The 26,300-nt window shown below is 38.9% G+C and overlaps 1 protein-coding gene across 1 annotated transcript in view; it reads right to left on the bottom strand.

Annotated features, from left to right (window-relative positions):
• si:ch211-159i8.4 (matrix-remodeling-associated protein 5) overlaps positions 1–12,320 on the bottom strand; it is a 32,915-nt gene extending 20,595 nt beyond the window's left edge. The window contains exons 1-3 of the mRNA XM_042418000.1: positions 12,276–12,320; positions 3,298–3,423; positions 2,467–2,603 (exon numbers count right to left, since the gene is read on the bottom strand). Of these exons, the coding sequence (XP_042273934.1) occupies positions 2,467–2,603; positions 3,298–3,384 (224 nt within the window). The 5' untranslated portion in view covers positions 3,385–3,423; positions 12,276–12,320. The remainder of the gene's footprint in view (positions 1–2,466; positions 2,604–3,297; positions 3,424–12,275) is intronic.
• Positions 12,321–26,300: the final 13,980 nt, after the last annotated feature.

The following is a 26,300-nucleotide window of genomic DNA, read 5'->3' as shown; positions in this document are numbered from 1 at the left end:
CATTTGGTTAGGGTTAGGGAAAGATCATGGTTTGGGTTAAAATGATCACGCAATGAAACACTGTGTGGGCTAATGTTACTTTAAAGTTACGAAACCCTCGTCATCATGGCAACAGTAAACACCACAACAATCAAAGTTATGGTTTTTAAAAAACTGTCCCGACTCATAGTTGAAACGTGACACTCGCAGTTTGAAGCAGGAAGTGAACAGCAGTCTCCTGCAGCAAAGTCCACTTTTTGCCATCCATCTATCTATCTTGGCATCCAGCCAACCCGCCTCCACTGAATATGAAAACTTGTCACCTTATATTGACGTCATCTGAACTGCGTCACTACCCCAGGTCATAATTACCACGGTCGTTGGATTTTTAATTTTTAACCCATACTGTCGTTTTTCTTGTGAGAACGGGCTGGTTTGAGCACATGGAGAAATTGTTGAATCCCAAGCCCGACTGTCACTATGCCAGACATTCTAAGTATGACGAACTGCTGGAATCAGATCTCAACACCCATTTTTTCACGACATGAGACATGACATCATTCTTCTGATTTGGGGTTGTTTCATGTGGGTGGTCCATTCCATTTTCCATGTCACTCTCTGAGTAATCAACATAACATTTCCTTTGAAAGAAGATGAAGACTTGCATTTATTAGTGCTGTTTCCACTTGAATTCAAACAACATTGCTCTGAACCTAAACTAAAAGTGTACAGGCCCCAGAGTGTAAATAAAACAGTCCAAACATGCCTGGTATGAACATATACCAAAAGCCTTGCATTTGAAGCTAAAGGAAGTAGGGTGGTCCAGTGTCTGTCAGCTCCCTGAAGGTTCGGTCCCCCTCAAATGTCTGCTCTGCTGAGGCATCCTTGAGAAATTCCCTTTATTCCCATTAGAACAGACATTGCCTCTGCCCCAGACAAAGACACAACCCTCAGGAATCAATAGGGAACCAGAACAAGAGTATACAATAGCCAACATTGAACTGTTCTCTGCAGAGAAACCATATTAGCATAAGAGGTGAACTGACAGCAGTGTGAAGGGAAAAATAAAACAGACTGCAGCATCAATACATTCAGTTTTGAAATAACAACATACTATAGAATTAGCCTCCCATGTATTGTTGCTGCCATGTGGAAATCATGTCCATTTTCTAAATTTTGGATTGTTATGTCGTGCATCCGCAACAATATATTATATTCTATGTATCTGTTTATGTGTGCTGTAAGAGTTTTTGGGGTGTTTATACCCTGCAGTATCTTTTTTGCAGCAGTTAAAGACAGATCCATTAACCAAAGACCAAAATGCTCTATAGTTGTAGGTATCTGTTACTTTATTCAATTTGACCTGAAGGGGGTGGTGTAATTTAATATTAATATGACATTTGCTGTTGCCAAACCCTTCCCAACATAGTCCCTACAGTGTATTGCTGGCTATATAACTGTATATGCATTTTGTCTTGGTTTAAGAGATTATCTGGAACTGATAGCTGTTCCCACAGTACAGGAGCACATATGGAGACAGTTTTCCTCCTGTGGAGTGAAGCTTGGCACAGAATACGTAAAGTATCTTTTGTGACCATTTACCTATTGAAATACTTCATCACATCAAAGCATTAGATCCAGTAGTGAAGGGCTGGTGAGCTACTCTGAGCATAAACATAATACACCTGAAATGCAGCGATAGCCTTTTCCCACAATAGAGCCTCACATGCAAATAGCAAGCTGCCTGTTAACAATAGTGTAGCTCCAGCTGCTGCTTGCCAAGTAGTTTGCCATGTAAATATGTATTGTTTAGAGCCAATTATTAGACAAGGCAATTTGTTGCATACAAAACAGTGGCTGGGCTATTTCTCTGCTGTGCTGGAAGGCAGTGAAAGCTCTGTCCACAATACAAAGACCCACATGGAAGTGATTAGAAGATTTATTCCCTCTGGAGTTAGTTTAGTACCACATACTGGTGCTAAGCCCTTATCTTCTGGGTTTAAAGCAGATGTTGTCAAGTGAAATGCACCATGGGCTATATGCTGATTATTCAACTGATTAGACTGCTCTCTTTGGTGTAAAACTGGCCTCTTTTGCTCTTAAGGCAGATGGACAAAAAACAAAAGGGATGGCAAGCAGCAGTATGTTTTCATGATCCCACCTCCTTAGGCAAGACAGTAATTTCTTTTGGAACCATGGCATAAAAAAGTGATCTGAAAAGAATAATTCAGGCTTTAAGACACTATCTGACCAACCAAACAGCACTTGCCTCAGCATTTTTTTAAAAAAAATTTTGTGAGTTACTGGAGGTGGTGTTGATCATTTGTTAACTAAAGAAAACATTTCTCTGACAAATCACCTATGCCACATTCCAAACTATTTCCTGCAGGGTGTTTGGTTTTCTCCCCCTTGGAGTAGCATCGATAACAGTGTCTGAATGCTTCTGTGTGCATGTGTGCACAGAGTGGAAATGTGATTGTGTCTTACCCCAGGTTGAGCCTCTCTGTGTCTTTAGGAAAGGTTTTTGGTATGGTTGTGAGGTGTCTGAACGTACAGTGGACCTCTTTAACGCCTGGACAGGTACAACTCCGTGGGCAGGACGGGATGGCATGGACAGGGGAGATCTACAGGGCAGGAGGTATGTGAGGAGAAAGCGAAGATAGGATGAGAGGCAAGAGTAAATAAAAGAAAGCATTCAGAGAGGATGTTATGAATAAAAAAGATGTGGCAGAGAAAGATTGGTTGGCAGTATGAGAAAGCAGTAAGGACAGGCAAATTCAGAAAAGATGAGATAAGAGAAGGAGAAGCATACAGAATAACAGAATACGTTCAGACCTGTGTAGGCACTGACAGTTTGGAAAGAAATCAGCTCTGCAGTGCATACTCAGAGCTAGTATAAAAAAAGACCAGGTGCATTAACATGGTGCCCTCATATGCCCGTTTACATGAATCATGTTGTTTCTTAGTTTTAAGATGATTCTTGCATCTTTGAGCAAATATTTTTTCCTAAAATTCAAGATTTCCCCAGAAAAACTGTATTTTTAGGAAATACAGTAAATCTACATTGCATACGATATAATAGCGATCATCCTTATCAGAGAAACATTCATCTCACTGCTGGCCACTTTTGACTTTAAACTCAATGGTAAGCCAATGATTCAACAAACACACAACACATAACATGTTCTTTACAGACAGTTAAATTCTGATAGACTGTCTTTTTTCTGAGTGACTCTTATCAGTCAAGCTATGATGATTTGTACATCCAACCACTGTCCTCTAGATGAAGTTGAGGGAGTCTGCAATGAAGAAGTTTACCGTTAGCCATAGCAGTGATGAGAGGAGCAGGGGAAGCCACGCTGCAGCCAACCCACAGAAGATCTTGGCACACCACCACAGCGCCATGACTGGATGGCTGTCTGACGGCTCACGCCATTAATACACCTACAGGAAAAGATGAATTGATTTAGATGCACAGATCTGTGTTGATAATAACTCAACATTGTAAGCTTCTTCAAGATAGGGTTTATTTGTATTGGACTGTACCAGGCTGTAAATATGACTAAGTAGAACAGAAGAACACAGATCTTTGAAATTCTTTAGACTCTTCAGGCTTGATTAGAGACAATATAGATTATATATTAAATAAATAAAATTATAGTGCGTCTGCATCAACAGACTTTTTTGGCCACTTTGGGGCAGTGGAAACAAGCTGTAAACACATTTCACTTTATCAAGTTACCAAAGCAAACTTGTTAGCAAACAGTTGACCATTAAACATCCAGCACATGCATTTAACATTAGCATTTGGACTCGTCTGTATCCACCTGATGAATATAACTCAAATATTCACTCTCATATTCATAAACATATGGGTCTTTAGCTGCTAAATGTTCCGCTATCCTCACCAGCTAGTTGCTAACATTGTCTATTTGGTGCTGGGACTTTTATCAAATGGTCAGTTTTTCAGAGCATTTTTGCTGAAAACAGCTACCTGCTGTTGCAGGCTGTAAAACCAAAATGATGAAGTGAAAGATGTCAAAAATCACTGTAGAACCGAGAGGAGCTGAAGAGTCAGAATCTTGAGTAGAGCGACTTTAAGATGGTTGTTTTTCTCATCATTCACACATAATGTTAATTTTCATCTGTTTCTGATACTGTTTTAAAAATCATCATCATGTGTGGACATAATGTGTATGTTTATACGTACACACGCGCATCCATACATATTTATCTGATGTGTCATCTTTTGACTTTTGACACCTAATGAGTTCCTGGAACAGGAATAAACTAACTCAGATTTCATTTTAAGCTTCAGCTTGACATGATGAAAGAGAAAATTACCATTATGTCTTGCAAAATACATTGCAGTAATAATTATTTTTTGCAAGTCCAAGCTGGCACAACCACAAATCAACTGAGGAGAGAATGAGTGAAAGAGGGAAGAAGAAAGAAAAAAGAACGGAAAGAAAGAAATTTGGAGAGGTAGAATAGATACAGTGAGAGCTGTGAGAAAAATCTGTCAACTGTAGCAGCTATGCTGATACCAAACTATTTGCCCTGAAGGATGATAAAACACATCAGAGAATTTTGAACATTCGTTTAAATCCTGCCTGTCTTCATTACACCTTTACCTAGGGAGTGCAAATCCTCTTTTAGCCAAGATAATCATTTTTAAAACTAGGAATTCGTTATTTGTACACATAATAGACACATCATCTGTCAACAATGGCGTTTTTGAAAGTCAGACTCTGGTAGCTGAAACAAACACTGGAACAGAATAGAATGCAATAGACTGTAGAGTGGAAAATAACCACTTAACAGTTGTGGTTTGCTGCATTGCCAGGTGGTTTGGCAATGATTATGTTGGCTTAAACATTAACGTGCTCCATGCTCCCACACACACACTCACACAAACCTGATAGACAAGACAACAAACTCAGATGAGAGAAAGAACAAGTGGAGAAAGAGAAGCATTCACAGGTAGAACTAAACAACACACGCACACACATATTTGGAGTCATCAGAGGCCAGTTTGGGGTTTCTAGTTTCCTCTTCTATCTCTGTGTCTGCTCGTAAGGAGGCTAATTCACATAACAGCTGTGTGTGTGTGTGTGTGTGTGTGTGTGTGTGTGTGTTACCTGCTATTATCATTCCAATGACAGATTGATTATCATGTTTTCTATCCCCTCCCCACCCCACTACCCTCTCTCTGTCACATGCACGCACACGCACGCACACACACACACACACACACACACACACACACAGGTTTCACTTTCCTGATCTGACAAATACATTGACCTACACAGAGGTCAGTCAGGCTCACCATTGGTGACAGTATATATCAAATGACTATTTTCCAACAGAGCAATGAACAGGGACATGTTGCTGTAACCATGAGGCCTCAGGTTGGGAAAGTGGAAGTCAAGGAAATGTTGCCTTTTCCCAAATTGAATTTGGGAATGGGAATTCTATTCATAGCCTTAATTTGACTGTTTGATTTGATATTAGAAAAAAAAGTCCTTGTTGATTCGAAATGAACAGTGGTAACCACCATGACAATCATCATTTACTGATCCACAGAGGGACATCCTCTCCTATTGCTCCCTCCACTGTGAGGTCAGAGGTCGGGGTACAGAACTACAGAACAGAGGCCCTGCATCTGGGAGGGAGTCAGTGTCGTGCTCAAGGACGCTTTAGCAGAAGGCATGCTTTTTGACACAAGAGCTTGAACCTGTGTCCTGAGGTCTCTAATGACTTTGCCATCTTGTGCCCAAGATCATAGAAATTCACCCTTAATATTTTTTAAAAAGCCAGTATCTGATATTGGTCATAGGTTATATTATATGAATGCCCCATATTGTCTGTGTGGTCATCATTCTATAATTTAAATGACATGTTGAAATGACATTGGATGCATTTTATTAGGTGTTACACACAGCTGTTCAGCAACCCTCACTCACTTCTACCTTGATTTTACAGAGCAGTAAATATGTCCATTCAATGTCAAGTCTCCAGTATCAAGGTATTATGATCACAGGTGAAAGCTAGTTCTCTGCTCCTGCACTTCCTCTCTGATGACTTTACCAGCTCTCTGTGTTAGTACATTGGAGACACACAGAGAGAGTACAGGCAAGGAAATGACAGGAGACAGTAAAAACAGAGAAGAGAGAAGGTAAGTGGTTGCAAGAGTGAGGAAAGGAAAGGAAACATGATTAAAAGAGGAGAGGACAGCCGAAGAAAAAAGAGAAAGATAGGGAGATAAGAAAAGGGTTTCCCTACACTATGGAATCACTTAGTACCCCTCCCAGACTCTCACCTGACAGAGATAAACTACTGTACTTCCAGTAAAAGAGCCAGAGAACTAAACCGTTCAACCCCCTTCTTATCAAAATCATATGCTCACTGGTTTGTAGTGTATTTCTCTCAGTACTGCCAAAATACATCCTTCATTCCATCTTGCTTTCTTTCCATCTTATAATCATCCAGCTCTTCTGTGATGTAGTTTTAAACAATATGTCATAAGTCAAAGTCATGCTGTCACAAAGACAAAGGAAAGGAAGAGGAAAATAATGAACAAAGGAAGGATGATCAGAAACACTGAGGACTGGCATATTTTAAAAGGAATAGTAGCAGTTTTTGATAGAATGGTTGACCTACTTGAAAAGTGTACAGAACAAGCAAACCCTCATTTGCTGGTTATTTTAGACTTTAGCATACAATATGTGGAGTGACAATAAGATTATCCAAAAAGAAAACACTGATATAACAATAAGGTTGTGTATTTATTAAATGGTCTCTAGATTTGTACATTTTAAGATGAAATATTCTGAGTTCAAAAAACTCAGTCAATACTGCCACAAGTTAATCTTGTTTGTATTTCCATGGCCTCATTGTACTCTCAACTATGTCTACAATGATGATGGTCAGTAGGATGTCATGCTAACTTGTGGTTATATTAGCTAAAAGACTTAAAGCTTAAAATACTAGAGGTTTCCTTTAATAGCCATACATTTCTACTTTTACATGCACATTAACATTGTGACATCATTTGGTAACTTAAACTGGGTTTTTAAACAATCAAAAGCTGTTTAATTCAGTGATATAGCTATAGCCTATACCATATTGTTATGGAATCGGAAAGTTGCTTAAACTCTTGGGTGTGGTTAGGGTTAACCTTAAGGTTAGAGTTAGGGTTAAAGTTAGGGTTAGGTAAAGCAAGTTATGGTTAGGGTTAGGTTAATGTTAGCGTACAAATCTTGTAAGAGTTTCGCAAATCATCCCTCTAGCCCATCCAATCCAGCACCATATCATTGAACATATATGGCTAGGCTGTAATGTATGCTAGTACAGGACTAGCTTAGGTTGGCGTTATTGGACTCTGTTGTGAAGCTGAGTGATGGTGGTGAGTACAGTGTTAGTATATTTGAGCTAAAACTATAAAGAATACTTTTTTTGTTTGTTTTTTTAAAGACAAATAGCCAGTTAAATATTCTTTGCCATTGTCAAATGTTTTGCTAGCTAAGGAAATGTTTTAAGCAGCAGAAGGCGCCTTTTTTGAATTGTTATTGTGCTGTGTATACGCTCTAAGCAGTGCACCTTCCATTTTATTCACCAACAGTGTCCCTGACAGTGTCAGAGGAGCGATCTTCTCAAGTTGTAATGTTACATGTTGAAAAAATACTCTAGTATACTATATACCATGTGATCACAGCTTTTTTTTCTCTGCTGTCCTTTTTGACTTTTTTTAACAGTTTCATTTGTCGTACTGTGGCACAGAAAGCACAGGTGTAATTAATGGCATTAACCATGGCTCTGTTCCATTAAGCGTCCCAGTAAGCCATTCCAGTGAGCTAGCATGCGCAATACCAGGACCCTGGAACTGGCTTGCATGAGTACTGTGCTCTTTTTGCTATACGTCAAAATGTCTGTCATGCAAATGGTATTTGGGGGTCATAGTCATTGGTGAGGGGTGTGGGTAATATTACAACACATCTAGTTTTTAATGTGTCCTGTCTTAACAGGTAACTTGTTAGCATGTAGCACCACGACTGAATTATCAATTCTCTAGACTCTTGGCTGATTTGATGTCTACAGTATCACTTAAAATTGATCAAGAGCCAGACCAGTCTACTTAATACCTGGTGTATTACTTTAAGAATGCCTGAGTGAGGCCAATGCTTCTTTATGTCAAAAGCATTACACAGACTGCCAGCCAAGTCACAGCTGCTGTATTCAAGATAACACATGTTAAGAGAGGACTACAATATGATTCCCACATGTTTTCCATGCAAGTCTGCAATATCATATGTTGCCCATATATCCTCATTCAGAAATCTCTTTCAACATAATGTGTGGAGTGTTGCTATCAGATACCAACCCTGTTTCCAAAAGGTCATTTAGCAAAGTAAACAGTTACATTTTATGTTTGGCCGACATATATTTGAATATTTTATAAAATATTCAGTGGAGTTATGCGAGATGATCATTATCTTGAGGCTTATACTCCCTTCACAAACATCTGGCTTATGGTAATTTATTTTAAATTATTACAAAAAGACATACGCTTTTCATCATTTTTAAAGAGTTCTGAGAATAGAGTCAACTTTGGTTTTAGAGGACTATTTCATTCTAGATGTACAAAGGGTAAAAATATGAAACAAATGGGTTCAGCAAATATTTTTTTTTGTGCTTTTTGTATCATGAATCTGAGCTTTTAATTTACATTTAGTATACTGAAAGAGAAACAAAATCCATGGACTGGATATTAATTGATCGCTTTAACTATTTTCATGCTCAGATTCCTTTCAGATTTCTTTTCCAAGTGTTGGCTTGTTGCAGTTGCATGGATAGAAGATCAGGTGTGTGCATGGACTTTGTGCAGCCAAAGTCTGAAAGCAACAAAGCTGTGTGGGGCTAAAAACAACCCCTCCTCAAAAGAAAAACGACAGTTTAAGTTGAAAATTGGCAAAACTGACCTAAATAGTTACGTTTGAGTGACAGACGCCATCTAGCGGCCGTTGTAATTATGACCCAGAGAAGTGACGCAGTTCAGATGACGTATATATAGGTGACAAATTTCCATAATAGAAGGAGGTGTGTTGGGTGGATGTCTGGATAGATAGATGACAAAAAGTGGACTTTTTTTCAACGGTGAGTGTCACGTTTCTACCGAATCGGAACAGTTTTTTAAAAACTGTAACTTTGTCGTGGTGGTTACTGGTGCCATGAAGACAAAGGTTACCTAACTTTAAGGAAGTAGTAGCTTTAACCCACTCCATGTTTCAAGTGATCATTTTAACCCAAACCTTGCCCTAACCAGGTGGTTTTTCTACCTTAACCTAACCAGACCTTAACCACAGCGTTGTCACACCATAAAACATCATTATTTTTAACAGTGATTTGTAACAGTTTTGGAAAGCACCGATAGAGGCAGCATATCAGAAAACGCTCCTATGGGTCATTCTGGAGGGCAAGTACAATCGACCTATGTGGTCGTTTCATTATGAGGATTTGTTGGCTAATAAATACTTAAGAGTGTATTTATACTGATCGTCTGTTTGCCTCAAGTGCTCATTACTACTAATATGATTGAAATGCACTTTGCCGAAGGACCTGGTTATGGTAAACAAACTTTGACAACAGGCTGTGTTTGACAGAAATCTCTGTCTTGCACACAATATATCAAGCATAAATATTTGCAATTCCAGATGCTCTTTGCACACATATGGGAATTGTATGCTACAGTTCGGCTTTTATGGTGGGTGGTGGGCAAAAAAATGTAGGTCAGAAAAGTGCAAAACCTTTTGAAGGCGAGCTCTATTTTTAGTTTTCCTAATAGTTATGGACAAAGTGTTGCACAGTAGGCAAACCTGTAGTTGGTAAGCATGCACATAAATAAACAGCACACAACTGTTGTCTGCTGCTAATTTCACTTAACACAAGTGAGTCAACAGATGAATTACAGTGACACCAACCACATCTGTCACTACTTGACAGAGAGTATGAAATCACATTTCAGAGTGAGACGGCATTCTTTGATGTTACAAAGACAAACATGTCTCTCAAACTGTCACTTTTGCAGCCTTTTGACACTCATTAGACAACTTCCACCTATTTAACTGGCGGTTTTAAATAAAGACAATTAGTCATTAGCCATGATTCTAACTTCTGTCAGTTAAATCTGAAGTCCCAGAAGAAAATTACAATTCATGCAAACGTTCAGGTTATTGCATCAACATGTAAAGAAAATTTTCAAATAAATAAATCTGCATAGAAAACTAATAAACCTGAACACAAACAACAGCCTCTGTTAAAGTTGGTTTTACATCTGGGAGAGTTTAACAAGTTCTCATTATAAAAACCACAAGAGACTCACCTGGAAATTCCTCCAGAAGGAAACAAAAACAGTTTGAGTACAAAATAAACCCCCAAAACAAGTCCTTCAGTTTTGAATACAGGCTGGAAAGTAAGAGTTTTACAAGAAAACAGGCAGTAAAAAAGTATCCAGTTGATGTTTTAGTCCTGTTGATGTTTGCTGACTTGTAAAGCCACCGAGGTCTGTGAGAGAGAGAGCGAGAGAAGGGATGGAGCGCTCTGTATGTGTGTGTGTGGATTAGTTTGACCCTCTGTTGGTCCTGAAGGCATCTGGATTTCAGATTAACTTCTTTCTCGTACTGTTGTAACTGTTTAGTCAGGAATGCTGCTTACCACTTCTCCATCCCCTCCTACACCTAAGCTCCTTCCTTCATTCATCTCCTCTCCCTCTCTCTTTCTGCTTTACCTCTGCCTCACCCTCCCTCCTTTACCTCATTTCATACAACTAATCCTGCTGGAAACATTATCAACCCCCTCTGTCTTTCACTGTTTCCTTTCTTTTCACTCCTCTGTGTCTTTCTCTTTGCCTCCTTTCTCGATCTCTGCTTTCTGTCTCATAAACATCTTTTCCCCCTCTATGCCTGTTTTTCTCCTTACACGCTTTCACCTTTCGAGTCCCTCTACCTCCCTCTTCCTCTCTTTTCTGCCTCTTGAGGTTCATTACAGTTTATGAATACAGATTAGCCAATTATAATAACCCGTCTATTGATGTGGAGTCTGTGCCGGCAGCTACACACTCTGACACGTACTTTGCAAAAGTTGGCAGGCATTCAGTGTTATTCATGTGATCTGCCCGGATAAAATTTACAGTGAATCAAACAGGATGGGAAGGTTTTAGCAATTAATTTGTCCCTTAAGCCCTGGCACTGTACATAGTATCTATCTGCAGTGTTGAAACTGTGGCACCATGCCTTGGCTGTGTTGACATAGCAATTTGCAGGATTTAGGACAGTTTTTTTCATGTAGAAATGTAAAGTCTGGGCTTTTCAGAACATGACTTGTGGCATGTGTCGGCTAAGTAGGCTACGAGTCTTAAAAGAGTGTGCATGTTGACTGTGTAATAGGTTTGATCTTGTTTGTACCATTTGGAAACACTTAAGTCACTGACCTGTTCATTTGTTGCCATAGTCAAACTCCAAACAAATGTATATGAATAGGCTCTTTGTAACATAGCCTTTTTGTTCATGTGCTCCACCTCTTGTTTCACGTTTATTTAGTTTACTTCAGTTGGGGAAGAAAGAGATGAAGCCATTTATTTGTGTTAAAAGCTTGTAAAACATTTAGAAAAAGTTGGAGCAGTTGAAGAGTTTTGTTAAGAAATGAGTTTTTCACTCAGAATAAAGTGACACTCACAAAATGATAAATTTAGCTTAGAGAGACACAAAGAGATTCTTGATCACCATCTGGTTTTAGTTATCTCACCTTCTTTAAAAAATGGTCATCTTTGCTAAAATTATGCCACATATAGTGGACAAAATCTCTTCTCAAGGTCTATTTAGTAGTTGTTGGGGCTTTCAATCATATCACATGCTCTTCATCATCAGATGGAGTTTGGGGTTTTCATGTTTTCACTTAAAGGACTTTTTTTCCGTGGTTCATGTTGGACGAGAAGTACTTAGAGTCCCGCTATCTGCTGATGAAGATCATGTGATATATTTGAGAGATCCAGAATATAAATGGATTTTGACCTCGAAAACAGCAATTTTGTCAACAGCTGTTTTGTCTAAAGTGGAAATTAGGGATTTGCAGAGGGTCCAGTATTTGTATTTGTATCTGTATTTGTTGAGACAGCAAAATTATTTGTATTTGTATTTGAATAAAAGTGGAAAGAGGCTTAAAAATCCTGTTTTTGTTTTTATTACGCTTTTAATTTTAGAAAATTAAAGTGTTAAAATAAGTGTTCACGAATAAACTACCTTACGAAGGAGGTCCCCAGGTTATGGAGAATCCCTTGGGAGAACTTCACGTGTCTGTAGCTCAGCTTTATCTCTGGTGAACACCCCCAACTCTGGGAGTGATGTCCATATAGGACATGTGCGTCATGTAGCAGATCATCATCAGCATGGAAAACCTGCTGATAGACATGACAGTGGAGCAGAGGAGAGAGACTGAAATAGCGATGTAACCAACCTGCATGCTGGTATTGGGCATGGACAGTTTTTTTTTCCTCAAAAACAAATATTCATAAAAAAGCCACTATTTGTTCTTTGCCGAATAACATATTTGTATTCAGGCACACCAGTAGTGGAAATAATAGTAAATAGTCTGAACTATAATGCTTTACCTTAACGGACAAATCGCTTTCCAATTTGTCTCTTATTCAGACATTCATTATTATGAAGCCATTCAGCTATTGCTCAAGGACACTTTGACATGAGGAAAGGAAGAGGCGAGGATTGAGCCGCCAACCATGTGATTAGTAGACAACCCGCGCTACCTCCTACAACAGTCTTGTTATCATTGTTACAAACTTCCAGAATACAGGGGCCATTCAAACCAAAAGAAGGCTCATTGTAATTACATGAAAAAAACGATGTGTGCCAGAAATGTTATATGGGTTCATTCATTCTTTTCTGACAACTGTACTTGTACATCATTCAGCACTTTCTCTCTGCACTTTTCTTGTATCCAGCACCATTATACACAAACATGCACATAAACATCAGTCATCAACTTATCATAGTGATGATGGTGCCTGGTGCCAGTTCCATGGGCCAAAACTCTCTCTGGTGTTCAATCCCTGGAATTCTTGTGCCACTTTCTTTTTGTAACACCCACGTACACACACAATGAGAATCTTCCAGCAGACCAGCAGAGAGAATCCAGTCAGTTATCTTGTGACATTCACAGTAAAACAGAATCTGTTTAATTACCTGCAGAGTGAGAAGTAAAGCGAATCTGAAGTTGGATATTATTTTTATTAGAGGAGAAAGCGCCTTCATTTAAGGTACAGAATATATTCTCTTCAGCCTCTCACTACTTGGTCATGGACTTTAATGTACAAGGACATAAATAAAGATCCACAAAGAGAGCAGCGATCATGCATTGAAATGAGAACTGGACATGCTCAAGGCCATCAGGACTCTTGATCCAGAAAAGAAAAACTTGAGGTTTGTGGATAAGTTCAAGTTCCAAGACCTTTCTTGCCTTTCTTTTGAGATGCTGGACAAGAGCCTTTGGGACCTGATGAAGGAGAGCGAGAGAGATGCCATTGACTTTCAATGAAATTCACCCTGTCACGCATCAATTATTTGTGGCATTCGAAGCCCTGATGGGTATTGGCATCCTTCATACAGACACTACACTGCACAACATTATGCTTGTCAGGCAAAAAGACGAGCCCTCTAGGGTGAAGTTGATTGACTTTGGTTTGGCCCTTCCTGTGTCCAAAGTAAAGGTTTGAATGACCATGCAAGCTTGTGCATACAAGGCTCTGAAGGTGACCTTGGGCCTCCCCATATCTGAAGCCATCAATATGTGGGGACTGGGGTGTGTCATCGCATTCCTATTGTTTATTTTGTTATTTCTGTTGAGAATTTGGAAGAAAATTAAGAATTAAGAAACACCAGCACACTTTGGGTTTGCAATTTAGAAACAAGATTGCCATGGACTTGACTCTTTTATCATGTCTATTAACAAAGCAGTCGCCAGAATAAAATGTTGGCATTGTACATTTCTGCAAACCACAGATACGTTGAATCTCAACATTGAAAGACACTACATGAAGATTGTGAACAATGTAGGCCCTAAAAGTCAAACTGAAACTTTTATTCTCCTCACATTTTCTAAAAAGAAATTCAACCATGGCAGAGGTTGGAGACGTGCTGTCAACTACTGCATAGCACTGATTGTGTTCTGACATTTAAACATCTTGATATTCGGCCGTGAAACAGCAACCTTTTACGTTTTAGAGGCTACCAAATTCATATTCATCTCTATACTCCATACATATTTATTTCAGCATGGTGATAGAAAGTTTACAAAGACAAATCTCATGTCCAGGTTCACTCACCCAGGTCATGCACTGTACCTGTGATGACATCACTGAACAAGGATGAAAAGCAGTCTGTGTTCTGCTTCATATCTTGTAACATAAAGACATAGTATTATACTACTCCACTCTAACACTGGGTTTCCATTAAATGATATTTAACAGTGTCAGAGGAAGTTGTCAGATCATTTAATCCCTTACTTACATGAAAGCAGTAATAGTACCATAAAAATACTCATCTACAACTAAAAGTGCTGCCTTCAAAATTGTACTTGTGCAGTACAAGTATAGTAAAGTCTCTTTCACACTGGACAAAAGACCCACTAACACCCACTAACATCTGGCTTCTGTCTTCAATGTGAAGGGACAATCAGCATTCATTCATTTGTAAATGAATGTGCAGTAGTCACAGGTATTTATCGACTTTAGCTCTGATTGGCAGTGATTGGCATGACACCCGGGTGGACACACTAATTTTCGCCTCTTTGCTGGCTGCTCTTTCATCTGTTTCTATCTGCTGGTGTCTGTAAACATATGGTCACATCCATATGTTTATGTAGTAGTAGCATGCTAGACTAACAGTCTGTCAGCTTTGTGACTATATCAGAGTACACAAACACTGTAAACACACCTTTCACCTGCCCAGCACAGTGCTATTAAACCAGAAACACTGTGGCTACATTTCATTTTTATACAGTCTATGGGCTACACACAGCACGGCACAGCTATGCTAACGATGCTAGCCATGATAACTAGCTGCTAGCCATGATGTCAAACATAAAAAAGAAAAAAAACAGAAAGGCAAACTTGTCAACTGGCATTGTGAAAAGAGTCAACCGCCTATTTTTAGTGGGTTTACCTGCATTTAAAAAACCTGTGTATACATGCTGATTTGATGTAAAAAGGGTATAAGTATCACGAGGAAAACTGACTAATCATTATGCATGGGTAGTTCAACCTATAACCATGCATCAGATTTTATTGATCATATGTTTTATTTGTAACATCTTAAATGCACAATATCTGATTTCAGCTGCTAGGGGTCTCTCAATCAAAACAATAATAAAGGACGAAAGGACGGAGTGTGATAATGGTGTGAAGTAGCGTGGGATCATGGTAGTTCTTGTCTTCATTGTTAAACAACCAGCTTCTTCGGGTTAGGATTTCTCCAGTGTTCATTGTGCAGGATGTTTTTACCGGGAGCTGAATTATTCCCCAGAGGCCTCCTCCTCTCCAAAACAAACAGAACTGGTAATTATAACAGGTAAAAACACTGAATAAAGCAGTTTCACATAAAAAAATCTATGTTTCTCTGATGCTGTTTGGCTGGCACCAGACGTCCAGTAGGGGCTGTTAGCTGCTGCTAACGTTTGCTCAGTTTGTTTCTCTGATAACGTGACATCCAGACGTTCAGAAGGTCTCTACCAGGAACCGAATTATCTGCAGAGGTCTCCTCCTCTTCAAAAAAGAAATGTATATGGGGATTAAAACTGTAAAAATACTGACAAAGCTATTTCATGTAAAAAAATCAATGTTTCTCCGATGATGTTCGGTGAGCACCGGACTTCCAGGAGGGGTTGCTAGCCAAGTTGCTGCTAACGTTTGCTAAGCTTGTTTCTCTGATAACTTAAGGTCAAGACGTCCAATGACTAACTTTCACTTTCAGCTTCCTCTCCCGAGCCTTATGTGGCAGAGTTTAAGCAGCACATAACATGAATAGGGGTGTGTATCTCTCCCTTGTAGACAGTTCGATACGCATCTAGATACATGGTCCACAATACAATAACGATTTGTAACGATATGATACACTATGATACAAAGCTGATTCGATTCAGCTGTGATTAAGAATTGATGTTTTTTACTTTTTGATTAATAAGTGTGACTAAAATAAACAATAAATTATTTCTTCATGTCTTATTTCAAATTCTAAATCACAAATGCTCCAGAAAAATATGCTGCTGACTGTGTATTGTTTACCTCAGTCTCTGGGTCACTTTCATCCCTCTGAATTCGGTATTTTCAATCACTCTATATGTCCCTTTAAATAAAACAGGTTGTGGCTTCTGTAACAGTTTTGCTTTCAACTGGGAGGAAATAGGGGTCAGTTGCGAGTAGCGTTAGATGCTAACGCTCACATTACTAACCTTGTGTTTCTGTCAGCACACACATCGCTTCTATAAATTATTAGCAAGATGTGTGGTTCCTGGCATATGTTATGATACCAATGCACATTTACCACTGCCTCACGTTTAAACTTGCAGTCTTTGAAACACCGTAGTACCGACATTTCTTTCACTGTGGGAATTTCATTGATGGTTTGAAGCAGGTGTGTGATTGGGAAATGAGGCCAGCACACACACACACACACACACACACACAAATGTAAAAATATGGTTATGTACATACCCACACGCAATGTAACTGGGTCATTTTATGTAATAACAAACTTTGCATCCTGTTTTGACAGGCTTGTGTGTGTGTGTTTGCATTTTGGAGCAGTATCATTCTGCATCAAACTGGAAATCCACAATCTCACACTCAAACTGTTAAAAATCACTCATTGGTTTTATTTGATGCATTCCGTTAATAATTTTTTTTTTTTTTGGGAACCACTTTTTTCTTTACTTGCCTTGTCTACTTCTTCAGTTAGTGATTTCCTGAGTTTCCCAAACATATCTTTTGACATCTCCGACAGAGTTTGCCTGGAACTTAATTTAGTCAGTGATGAGACAATGATAATAACAATAAGAAGCTGTTTTTTTTTTTTATAATTGACATAAAAGTCAGAGTCATACCCCTTTTACATTGTGGTCTGCCACAGTCTTTCATCTATGCATAGAACAATGTCAAAGAAAGAAAGAAGGACCTTTTTATATTACATAATCATGTCCTCAGTCCTGGCTGGGTTATCTGCCATATTGCAACTTTGAATTTACTTCCTTTGTTTATAGTAACCATTAGCTGAAAGTTCAGGGTACAGTCATGTTATTCTGTCTTAACCTGTTTCTGATGTTAAGGGGATCTCCTCTGTTCTCAGTCGTTCCTTTGAAATTTCTCACTATTGGCCTCTTAATCTCACAAGCTCTGAAGTTCTTTATTATAGACCCTTTCTCTGCGCTCCATTTCAGCTCCATATTTCTATAATCTGCCCGCTCTCTCTCCCTCTGTGTTTCTTTACCCTATATTATAGTCTTGTAGGCTGAAAAAAAGATTTCAAAGCATATCTCCTCTGAAAGGAACTCCACAGTTTATTTGTAGTGGCTTTAGTGCAGGAGAGGCTCCATTTCAAATATTAGCCAGTGGATTAGACACATGTTGACTATAGCTCCACTGATGTCTTGATTCATCTGCTACTCAGTGCCAAGCCAATTCTATTTTATTTATTTTATTTGTTTATTCACTCACGAAAATGCTCCTTTACCAACAGTATAAAGAACGAGATTTCCTGAGAAAGCTGCTAATTTCACTTTAAAACCACCACTAAGAATGTGTCAGTCCTCAGATTACAGAGTGATACATGACTGTGTGTTTGTGTTCTTAGGAGTTTCCGTGTCGTCTTTTTCTCTGTTATTATTTTTTTATGGTACATCTTATGTTCAATTTCTTGCCAGAACTTTCCCTGTAGATTATCCGGCCCAGCTGTGTTGATTTGTCAGCAGTGATGGGAACAGGGACCGAAGGAACTGAAGCACCTGTATGTCTCTCATCTATTTCACTCCAACTCTTGTCACGCACTTTCTGTCTTCTCTCCTTCACTCACTCCTTCACAGAGCCAAGATTCCATCAACGGATGGACCGTAAAACATTAATGCTATCCATTTGCAGTGTGTTGTGCTATTTTATGGGTTTTCACCAACTGAAGTTTCTACTTATTAAGAAAAAATATAACTATATTTTAAAAGAGGAATGATAATAAGCAGCATCTTCTATTAAGTTTAACATAAAATGCACCTTAAGGTCAATGTACAGAGGAAAATGTGTTTGTGTGTGTGTGTGTGTGTGTCCTCTCTGCAGGTGAAACCCATTGAAGAACAACAGCCAAAATTTCCCCTCTACCATGTCCTCCTTCATCCTCCATAGGATGGAGATCTGCAGGAATACCACAATTGATTTCTTTTTGACAGACATGATATGATACTTAAAAACCTGTTACAGAAACCAGAAGAACATAAATATAATTTCCATGATAGAAAGGTGTATCAGTCTAAATTTACCTCTATTTTACTGGATAATCTTTAAACAGACAGAGTTCCTTCAGCACAAACTAGTGGCCAAATTATGTCAAATGAAAAAAAAACAAAACAAAGAGATGCTGTTTTCTGATTTTACGCTGATAAGGTGTGGTTAGGTTTAGATATTTGGTGGGGAGCGGGACTGAATCTTACATTTCTTTTGACAAAAATGCACATCTCTCCCCAGTGTTCGTAATATATTTGTTGGACCCTCCACCTGACTTTGAAAAACAAACTGCAATACCTTCCCCCAGCATCTCAAAACAAGATATTTATGGCAAACATAACAAAATGGAGAAAATATAACCATGCTCTAATTCTGAATAAAGGACAGGTAATAAATGGTTATTAAAGCCACTGAGTAAGGAAACCAGACACAGGTGACAGCTGCATGCTGATGGACTTGAGCCCTGCGATATTTCACCCTTGGATTCCACATGATAATAAAAAAAAATGAGTTAGATTAGTTTTACATGCAAGACAACATACATATAGTTTTTACAACTGTAGCTGAATATACCACTGTAGCAAAGAAGGCACGCACCAGCTCTGAGGCTGCCGTCGCCCACTCCAGATACCAAATGATAAAAATAAATATGAATTGGATTGGACGATGTAAATTTGACATGAGATCAGATGTCTGACTGTCAATCACATCCAAACCATTTAAACTAAAATTATATGAAGCCTGACTCACATAAACAGGCCTGTTGGAGACTCGTAGAGGATTGTTACGTCTATAATGTTCCAGCACTAGTAACTACATATCCATGTCTATTCTGTTTCTCTAAACTGACATACAACTACTAGTTTATTTTGAGAAAACAAAGCCCTTAAACAGGGACAAGATTGTTGTTTACTACATAGAGTTTGGCTAAACACACCTTTATGACGTCTTTTTTATTTAACTACTTGATGTTTTATTCATTCGAGACCTGACCATGCTCTCTTAAAAAAATCTGCAAAAAATTTTCTCTCTTAAAATTTTTTAAAAATTACATAACCCTTTTCCTTTCCTGACCCCTCCCTCCCAAGGCAAGGCAAGGCAAATTTATTTATATAGCACCTTATCCTGCACAAAGCAACCCAAAGTGCTCCTGACAAATCATTTTTATACAGTCCCTTAGTGTTGAAGCGGCCTTCTGCTGTTTGATTCCATAAAACTGATATCTTTATTCACTAGGAGACTGAAATATACATGCTGTCCCAGTTGCTTGAATTAAATGCTAAGAATTTTATATTCTATTCAGATTGGTAAGGATCAGGTTGTGGCTTGTGTCCTTGAAAAGGGCAAGAAAATAGGCCCATCCTTATTAATTGCAACGTCAAATTACATGAGTCAGCTGTACAATTAACCCACCCACATGCCTAAAGCCAACTTTATCACTGGATCAAACAAACTCTTCATTTGTGACAACTGAAAAACAATCTATCACTGTCTGATTGTTAAAAGATAGTAATGGCATGAAACATCTAGTCCATCACTTTGTGTGATATTACTGTAACACACAGAGCTAAGCATCCATCATCATCAGAAGATCTCTTTTATCAAAAACTGTTATTTGGCATTTTATCAACATATGTGTTGCATGAAATGCGCACATAATTATATCCATTCATAAGCAATTTAATAAAGGCTGGTGTCTTGCGATCATTATATTTTTTCATTAAAATCTCCTGAGGGAAATGAGTTTCTCTAGGTTTGCGAGCACTTCCAAACACCATTCAGCCCTGCTTGCTACAACAAGTTTCTCTTTGTTTCCAGATGAAACCTGATATTACTCATGCTTGTGGTATTCCTATAAGTATCAGGAGTTTGCATTGGGTACACGTTAAAGCTTATTTTAGTGTCTAGAGTTCAATTTAGGGTGCATCATCTCTCAGTGCTGAGAAATGTGACTAGGTGTTGCTGCTTATTTGTCACTTCCTGTCCTCAGTGAACTTTTCATTTTCATTTGGTCAGACAGGACAAATCTACAGCCCTCTCTCTTCTAACCTCTCAGGATCTCGCTTGATAAGACAGGTGTATTCTTTATACGAGTCTTGCATAGTAACGCCTCAATGTAAGGCCAACCTGTCAGATTTTATAGATCTTAGCTTCTGCACCGCTACAGGCAATAGAGTCTAAGAATATGGTTTGATTTTATCATCCAAACATCCATCAGAGTGGATCAAGAAAAACATTTGCACGCCTCAAAAGACAGAAGATTGTTACCATTGCAGACAGATGCACACATTTTGAAACAAGCAATAAGATTATATCCAGATGAAGGTAAAAAGACACAAGAAAATTAAATTTTAGTCTTAGGGTTTAATATTGATCCCAAAACCCCCTTGCTATCCGCCTGGTATTTAAAAACCTCATATCACTGATCCTTTAAAGAACAAAAATCTCTTGTTAAAGTTCTCTTATAACACAAGCTGTCTCCAGTGTCAACATCAGAGTTTGTCAGAGCTTCCAGCCAATCAACCACTTTATTAAATGGCTCTAAATCATTTCTGTCTTGCTCTACATCTCGAGCGAAGCCAGATTACTTCATACAAAGCCACACACAGCCACACAGCTGTAAAACACCTCTGTACACATCTGCACTGTCATATTTTTCCGCATTTGTTTGGATGGCAACTGTTGTTAGGATTTCACAGCTCATTTATCTATCACTAAATACATTACTTAGTGTGTTTTACTGACTCTTACAGCATGATGTACTGTAGGGTTTTTATTGCCGCTGTCCACTGAGTGATTTATCACTGGGATGACTTGGCTGTATACTGGGTATCAGCCTCTGATAATGTGTAATGTTTCTTACATTTTTTTGGTCAAGCAAATAAAATATGGGTGCTTACTGGGAAAACAAATGGATGATGCAAAAGATAATGATTTGTAATCTTGTGGTAATCAGCGTAATATAATATATAACAGACAAAATCAATCACTGCCTTTTCAAAGTGGATTTTTTTTCCCCAAGAAAGATGTGTTAAACAGAAAATCTAAAAAACACTTATTGTGTCCCCAAATCAAATCAGTATTGTGTATAATGTTGGACCCCCAAAGTTTTGAGGGCAATGCATGCCATTTATATGTTGTAGTAAACTGCATGAAATGGAGAATGCATGACGAATGACAGAAAGGCAATAACCATATACAATATATTCTAAGGCGGGCTTGGCTTATTGACAAGAAGACCTTGTGGAACTGGTTAGCATTGGGAGTGGACTCATTGTGAACTTTGTGAGGAGAGAAGGGACAACAAAAAAGATCTACTATCATATAATAGTCATGAATCATATTCCTCATTGTGCCTTTATAAGTCCTAATGGAGCAGAACAATGTTTTTTCACTGCGGTCAGTGGAACTTGTCCTCACTATGGTGAAACAGACTCTGACTTCACTGCACATTAAAGCTACACAATCTCTTTTTTATTGTTTTTACTGAAACTAACTGCCTGATCTTAACATTGGCACCACATTCACAACAGTGAAGCTGAATACCAAACTTTCATGTAGGAATGAATATTTATAAAACTTAACCTTAGTTTGTAAGGCTGGGACAGGGCAGCCCTCCTTGCCTGGTAAGACATGTTGCATTACTTCTACTATGTATTTCAGTAGTGGTTGGAGAAGCCATTGTTGACTTGCCGTCCAGAGGAATCTCCATCACCATGTTAAGCAATGTTCCAGTACCCAGAAAACTCAACTACACCTCTGTCAGATTGAGTGAACAATGATGGAAACTGAAGGGGCACATCTAACCCACAATGCATTGTGGTGTTTCTTTATTTCCTCTGCACTATGGTGGTTGGATCAACTGACCAACTTATATAATATTGTTGTTGTAATAATCTTTCTCGGTTAAGCCTTCTAAAGGGCAATTGTGATTTATGAGTGTGTATTTAATCCTCTCAAACATTCTCTCTCCAAGTGCCCACTTAGGCCTACATGGAAATTATTGACATGCAGTACTGGTAGCAGAGAAATAGGCAAATCACTGATAAGGTTGAGGTATAAAACACATCTCCTGGATCTTGACTGTGGTTATTGCTACAATGTGGGGTCTGAGCTGCTCAGAAAATTGCTTCAAGACACTGGAGTCAGTTAATCATTATTGGAATGATTATATTGATCCCTGCTGGGAAGCGTTTTGTCTTCTTGCTCCTCTCTACAGCTGGCTCAGACGTCAGGGTTAACTGCTGAACAGCATCTCTGGAGCAGGTAGGGATTTAGGATGTGCTTTCACATCTGGAAAGGTTTAAGTGAATTCTGGATTGGCAGCAGGGAGAGTGCAGACAAGTTCATTAAGGCGTGATAAAGTTATAGGCGCTGCAATCTGATTTATTTGAACTATAATCACTGCCGTTTTGAGTTCTCTATCTGATACATATTGTACTATCAGTCCATGTGACTTGTACAAGGCCATGACTGCTTGTGGCAATGACAGATCTGGAATATTTTTCATGTGACATGGGAAGCTGGTTGGTGGGCTCCCCAAATAACACTACTTCTAAAGGTAAATAACAACAGAAGATTACTGAATGAAAGGATATGTTACTGCTGGACCTCACATGAACTAAGAACAAACACATCATGAGGTCCAGCTGGATTTGTGACAGACACTGGGTCATGTGTCTGATCTGTTTCTGTTTCAATTCTTCACCCCTCACTTTCAGTTCTACTCCATCTCCCTCTTCTCTTTCTCATTTCCATTTCTCCATTTCTGTGAGTTTGTCATCCTCTGTCCATCTTGTCTCTCACTCTGCAACCTTGGTTGATTGGTCAGTTGATCCAACCACCACTTTGGACCAGACTGAAAAACCTCAACAACTCCAGGATGGATTGACAAGAAATGTTGTACAGACATTAATTGTTCCCAGATAATATGTTCCTCTCACTTTTCCTCTAGTCAACTATCTCCTGACTGTTCCTCTAACACCACCATGGGGTTTACCTTCATGTAGATGGATTAATTATATTTTCATTGATTAAAGAATATGACAAAATATTAGAAACCTCTCAGTATAACCCAATATAGTTCAACAGCACAACAAACTACAGCCTCCAAAATGACACTAAACTAAACATTACAACCTTCATTGAGGTAGGCTTTATTGCAGGGCTCTTGTATTAGAATGCATTAGTTTTATCTAGATGTACCATTGGTAAATGCATGTATATTTACTGTCTGCTGAGGAATAAATTATTCTAGGTCACCAGAACCTGTTGTTGACCCTTCTGGAAGTCTAGATTTATCTCAGTGCACATGCAAGTTTGAGGATGCCAAAATATTTGTCCCAATACACACCCGGTTTTCCTGACATCCAAGCCAGACTTTGCTATAACAAAACTGTGAGTGAAACGGTGAGTAAGTAAGTGACCCCTGTGGACCTGATTATACAATATATCTACATTATGTACAATATATAACCAAGACTGTGATAAATCACATTCAGAGTACCTAAATATGCACAAATGGAGTTAGCACTTGTTGGCACACTGTCTGCATTTTTGTATAGAAAGCTGAAGGTGGATGGACAGCTCCTGAAGACAGTACTGCCTGCTGAACATATCATCTAATGCACACCACTGGACATGGTGATGAAGCATGGTTGCAATTGGTATGTGATTTACTGTGCTGTAGCCCTGTGACTCAGCTTCCCGGACCAAATCATTCATCATCCACTGACAGCAGCAGCAGCACTGAACAGCACTGGGCAAAGCTCTGCACACTTGGCCGCCCATGAGGCATTCAGTAACAGTTCATGGGTGTCATATTGGGATTAAAGCAAACACAAACACACACACCTGAGGCATTCAGGAACAATTTATAGGTGTCACATTGGGATTGAAGCAAACACAAACAAACACACCTCATGCACAAGCACTTCTTTCTATTCTGTATAATTAAAATCTCTTCTTTCTCTGTTTCCACCCACTTTACAACGGGGGATGGTGGCTACACCTGCCTGCACACATCCATCAATAGGCTCACCCCTTTCCAAGCCTGTGCTGAACTGCATCCTGTAGTCAGTGGAGACTGATCTTTTCTTTATGTCATCTGTAATCACATGAGCTACGATTCTCCACATCTGTCATGCAGCAGGTGATGTCATGGACGATGAGGACTCCAGAGTAGAGACTGCTCCTACGCTGAAGCCAAATTCTGGACAGCACTGCTAGGGCTGCTGGGAGTTCAGTACCTGTGTACCCTTGGGAGAATTGCTGGACTAGAAGCTTGTGGAAGGCCAGAATAAACTCTTGTGATGATTTTGCCTTCACTGCCTCTGTGTTGATTATGCTGTCTTAATATGTGAAACTTTTGGCAAACTGAAAGGGTCTGAGATGTCACAGAAAGGGAAAAGGCAGTGGGGCAGATGTGCACTTTTTAACACAACTTGACGTGGCCCAACTTGCATTTGTGTAATATTTCCCAATGCAGGATCCTTCTGCTATGCCATGGTGGCAGCAAGCAGCAGTTAGTTTTATTTCACAAAGCAATTGAGGAAAAAGTACACCTTATAACAAATAATTCTAAAACTTTGAAAATCTGGACTCTGAAGGTCTGAAATTTTTAAAATAAGTTCTGTGTTATAGTGAACCGGGTTTGTGCAGAAAATGCAGAAACCAGTTGCTGACAGCTGCAGTGGACACAGTTCTTTGTCAATATTTTCAGGTATCCTGGTGACCTTGCACAGTACCGGATTTTGAAATTCGTCATGCTGACATCATGCATTTTCTTTCCCTCATTGAATAGAGGAAAAACAAAGGAAAGAACAGGGATACATACAGACTGAAAATCTGATTGTGTGGTAGCCATTTTCACCCAGGCTTTTTTGTCAGTCTGCCCATTTTTTCTTGACATCAAGTGGCTGTTACCACTTTTAAAATACTTGTATGTGTGTAGTTGTGTGTCACTGATAATACCTTAGACCTCTGTATATTGTATACATCACCATGGCAATGACAAAGAGGAATGAGTTAGAGAGGGCACATGTCTGTGTGTGTGTGTTTCAATAAACAGGCAGAGACAGATGCTTGAAAGAACAGATTTGGACCCTGGGGCCAAAACAAGCCAAATAAGGATGAAGCCCACACACACACACACACACACATATACATGCATGCATGCACACACACACACATAGACTGATTTCATAGCTGTGCAAACGTAGAGCTTGACAGGCCTCTAACAGGGCTCCTCATCAAGTTTGCTACACTGTTAATAAAGGAGCAAAGTGAATATCTGAAAGTCTGCTGTCTCAGGAATGGATTAGGTTATAAATTTGCTCTTCAAATGTATTTTTGCAGTAATTAATTTACCAATATGAGTAACAGAAGCAGAGTTATGCACAAATTGATATTCATTTGTCACTGCAAAGGCCATAATACTGTGATGCAGAGACACTCTTTACTGATGTCTGAAGTGTTGTCAGTAACTAATATCACCTACCAATGTCTAACTGATGGGTCGAACATGTAATAAGAAGCAAAACTATAGTATTACATATTGGGCATTTTCCCCTATAGATCACCTTTCTCCAGTATAGATTTATTCTAGGGAAAGGTGACCTTCTTCTACCACAGTGTGCACATTATAAGCTGAAGTGGATCAATATTCCTGAAATATTTTTTAAAAAAACCAAACAAAAAAAAAACCTAATTCTTGATCTGTCTTCATTTCAAATTTGAATTTAGGTATGTTTTGTACAACTGATTTTGAAGC

Source organism: Thunnus maccoyii, chromosome 8, assembly GCF_910596095.1.
Source record: "Thunnus maccoyii chromosome 8, fThuMac1.1, whole genome shotgun sequence".
Classification (NCBI taxonomy): Eukaryota; Metazoa; Chordata; class Actinopteri; order Scombriformes; family Scombridae; genus Thunnus; species Thunnus maccoyii.
Note: the sequence above shows the minus strand (reverse complement) of the source record. Positions and strands in the feature narration are given on the sequence as shown.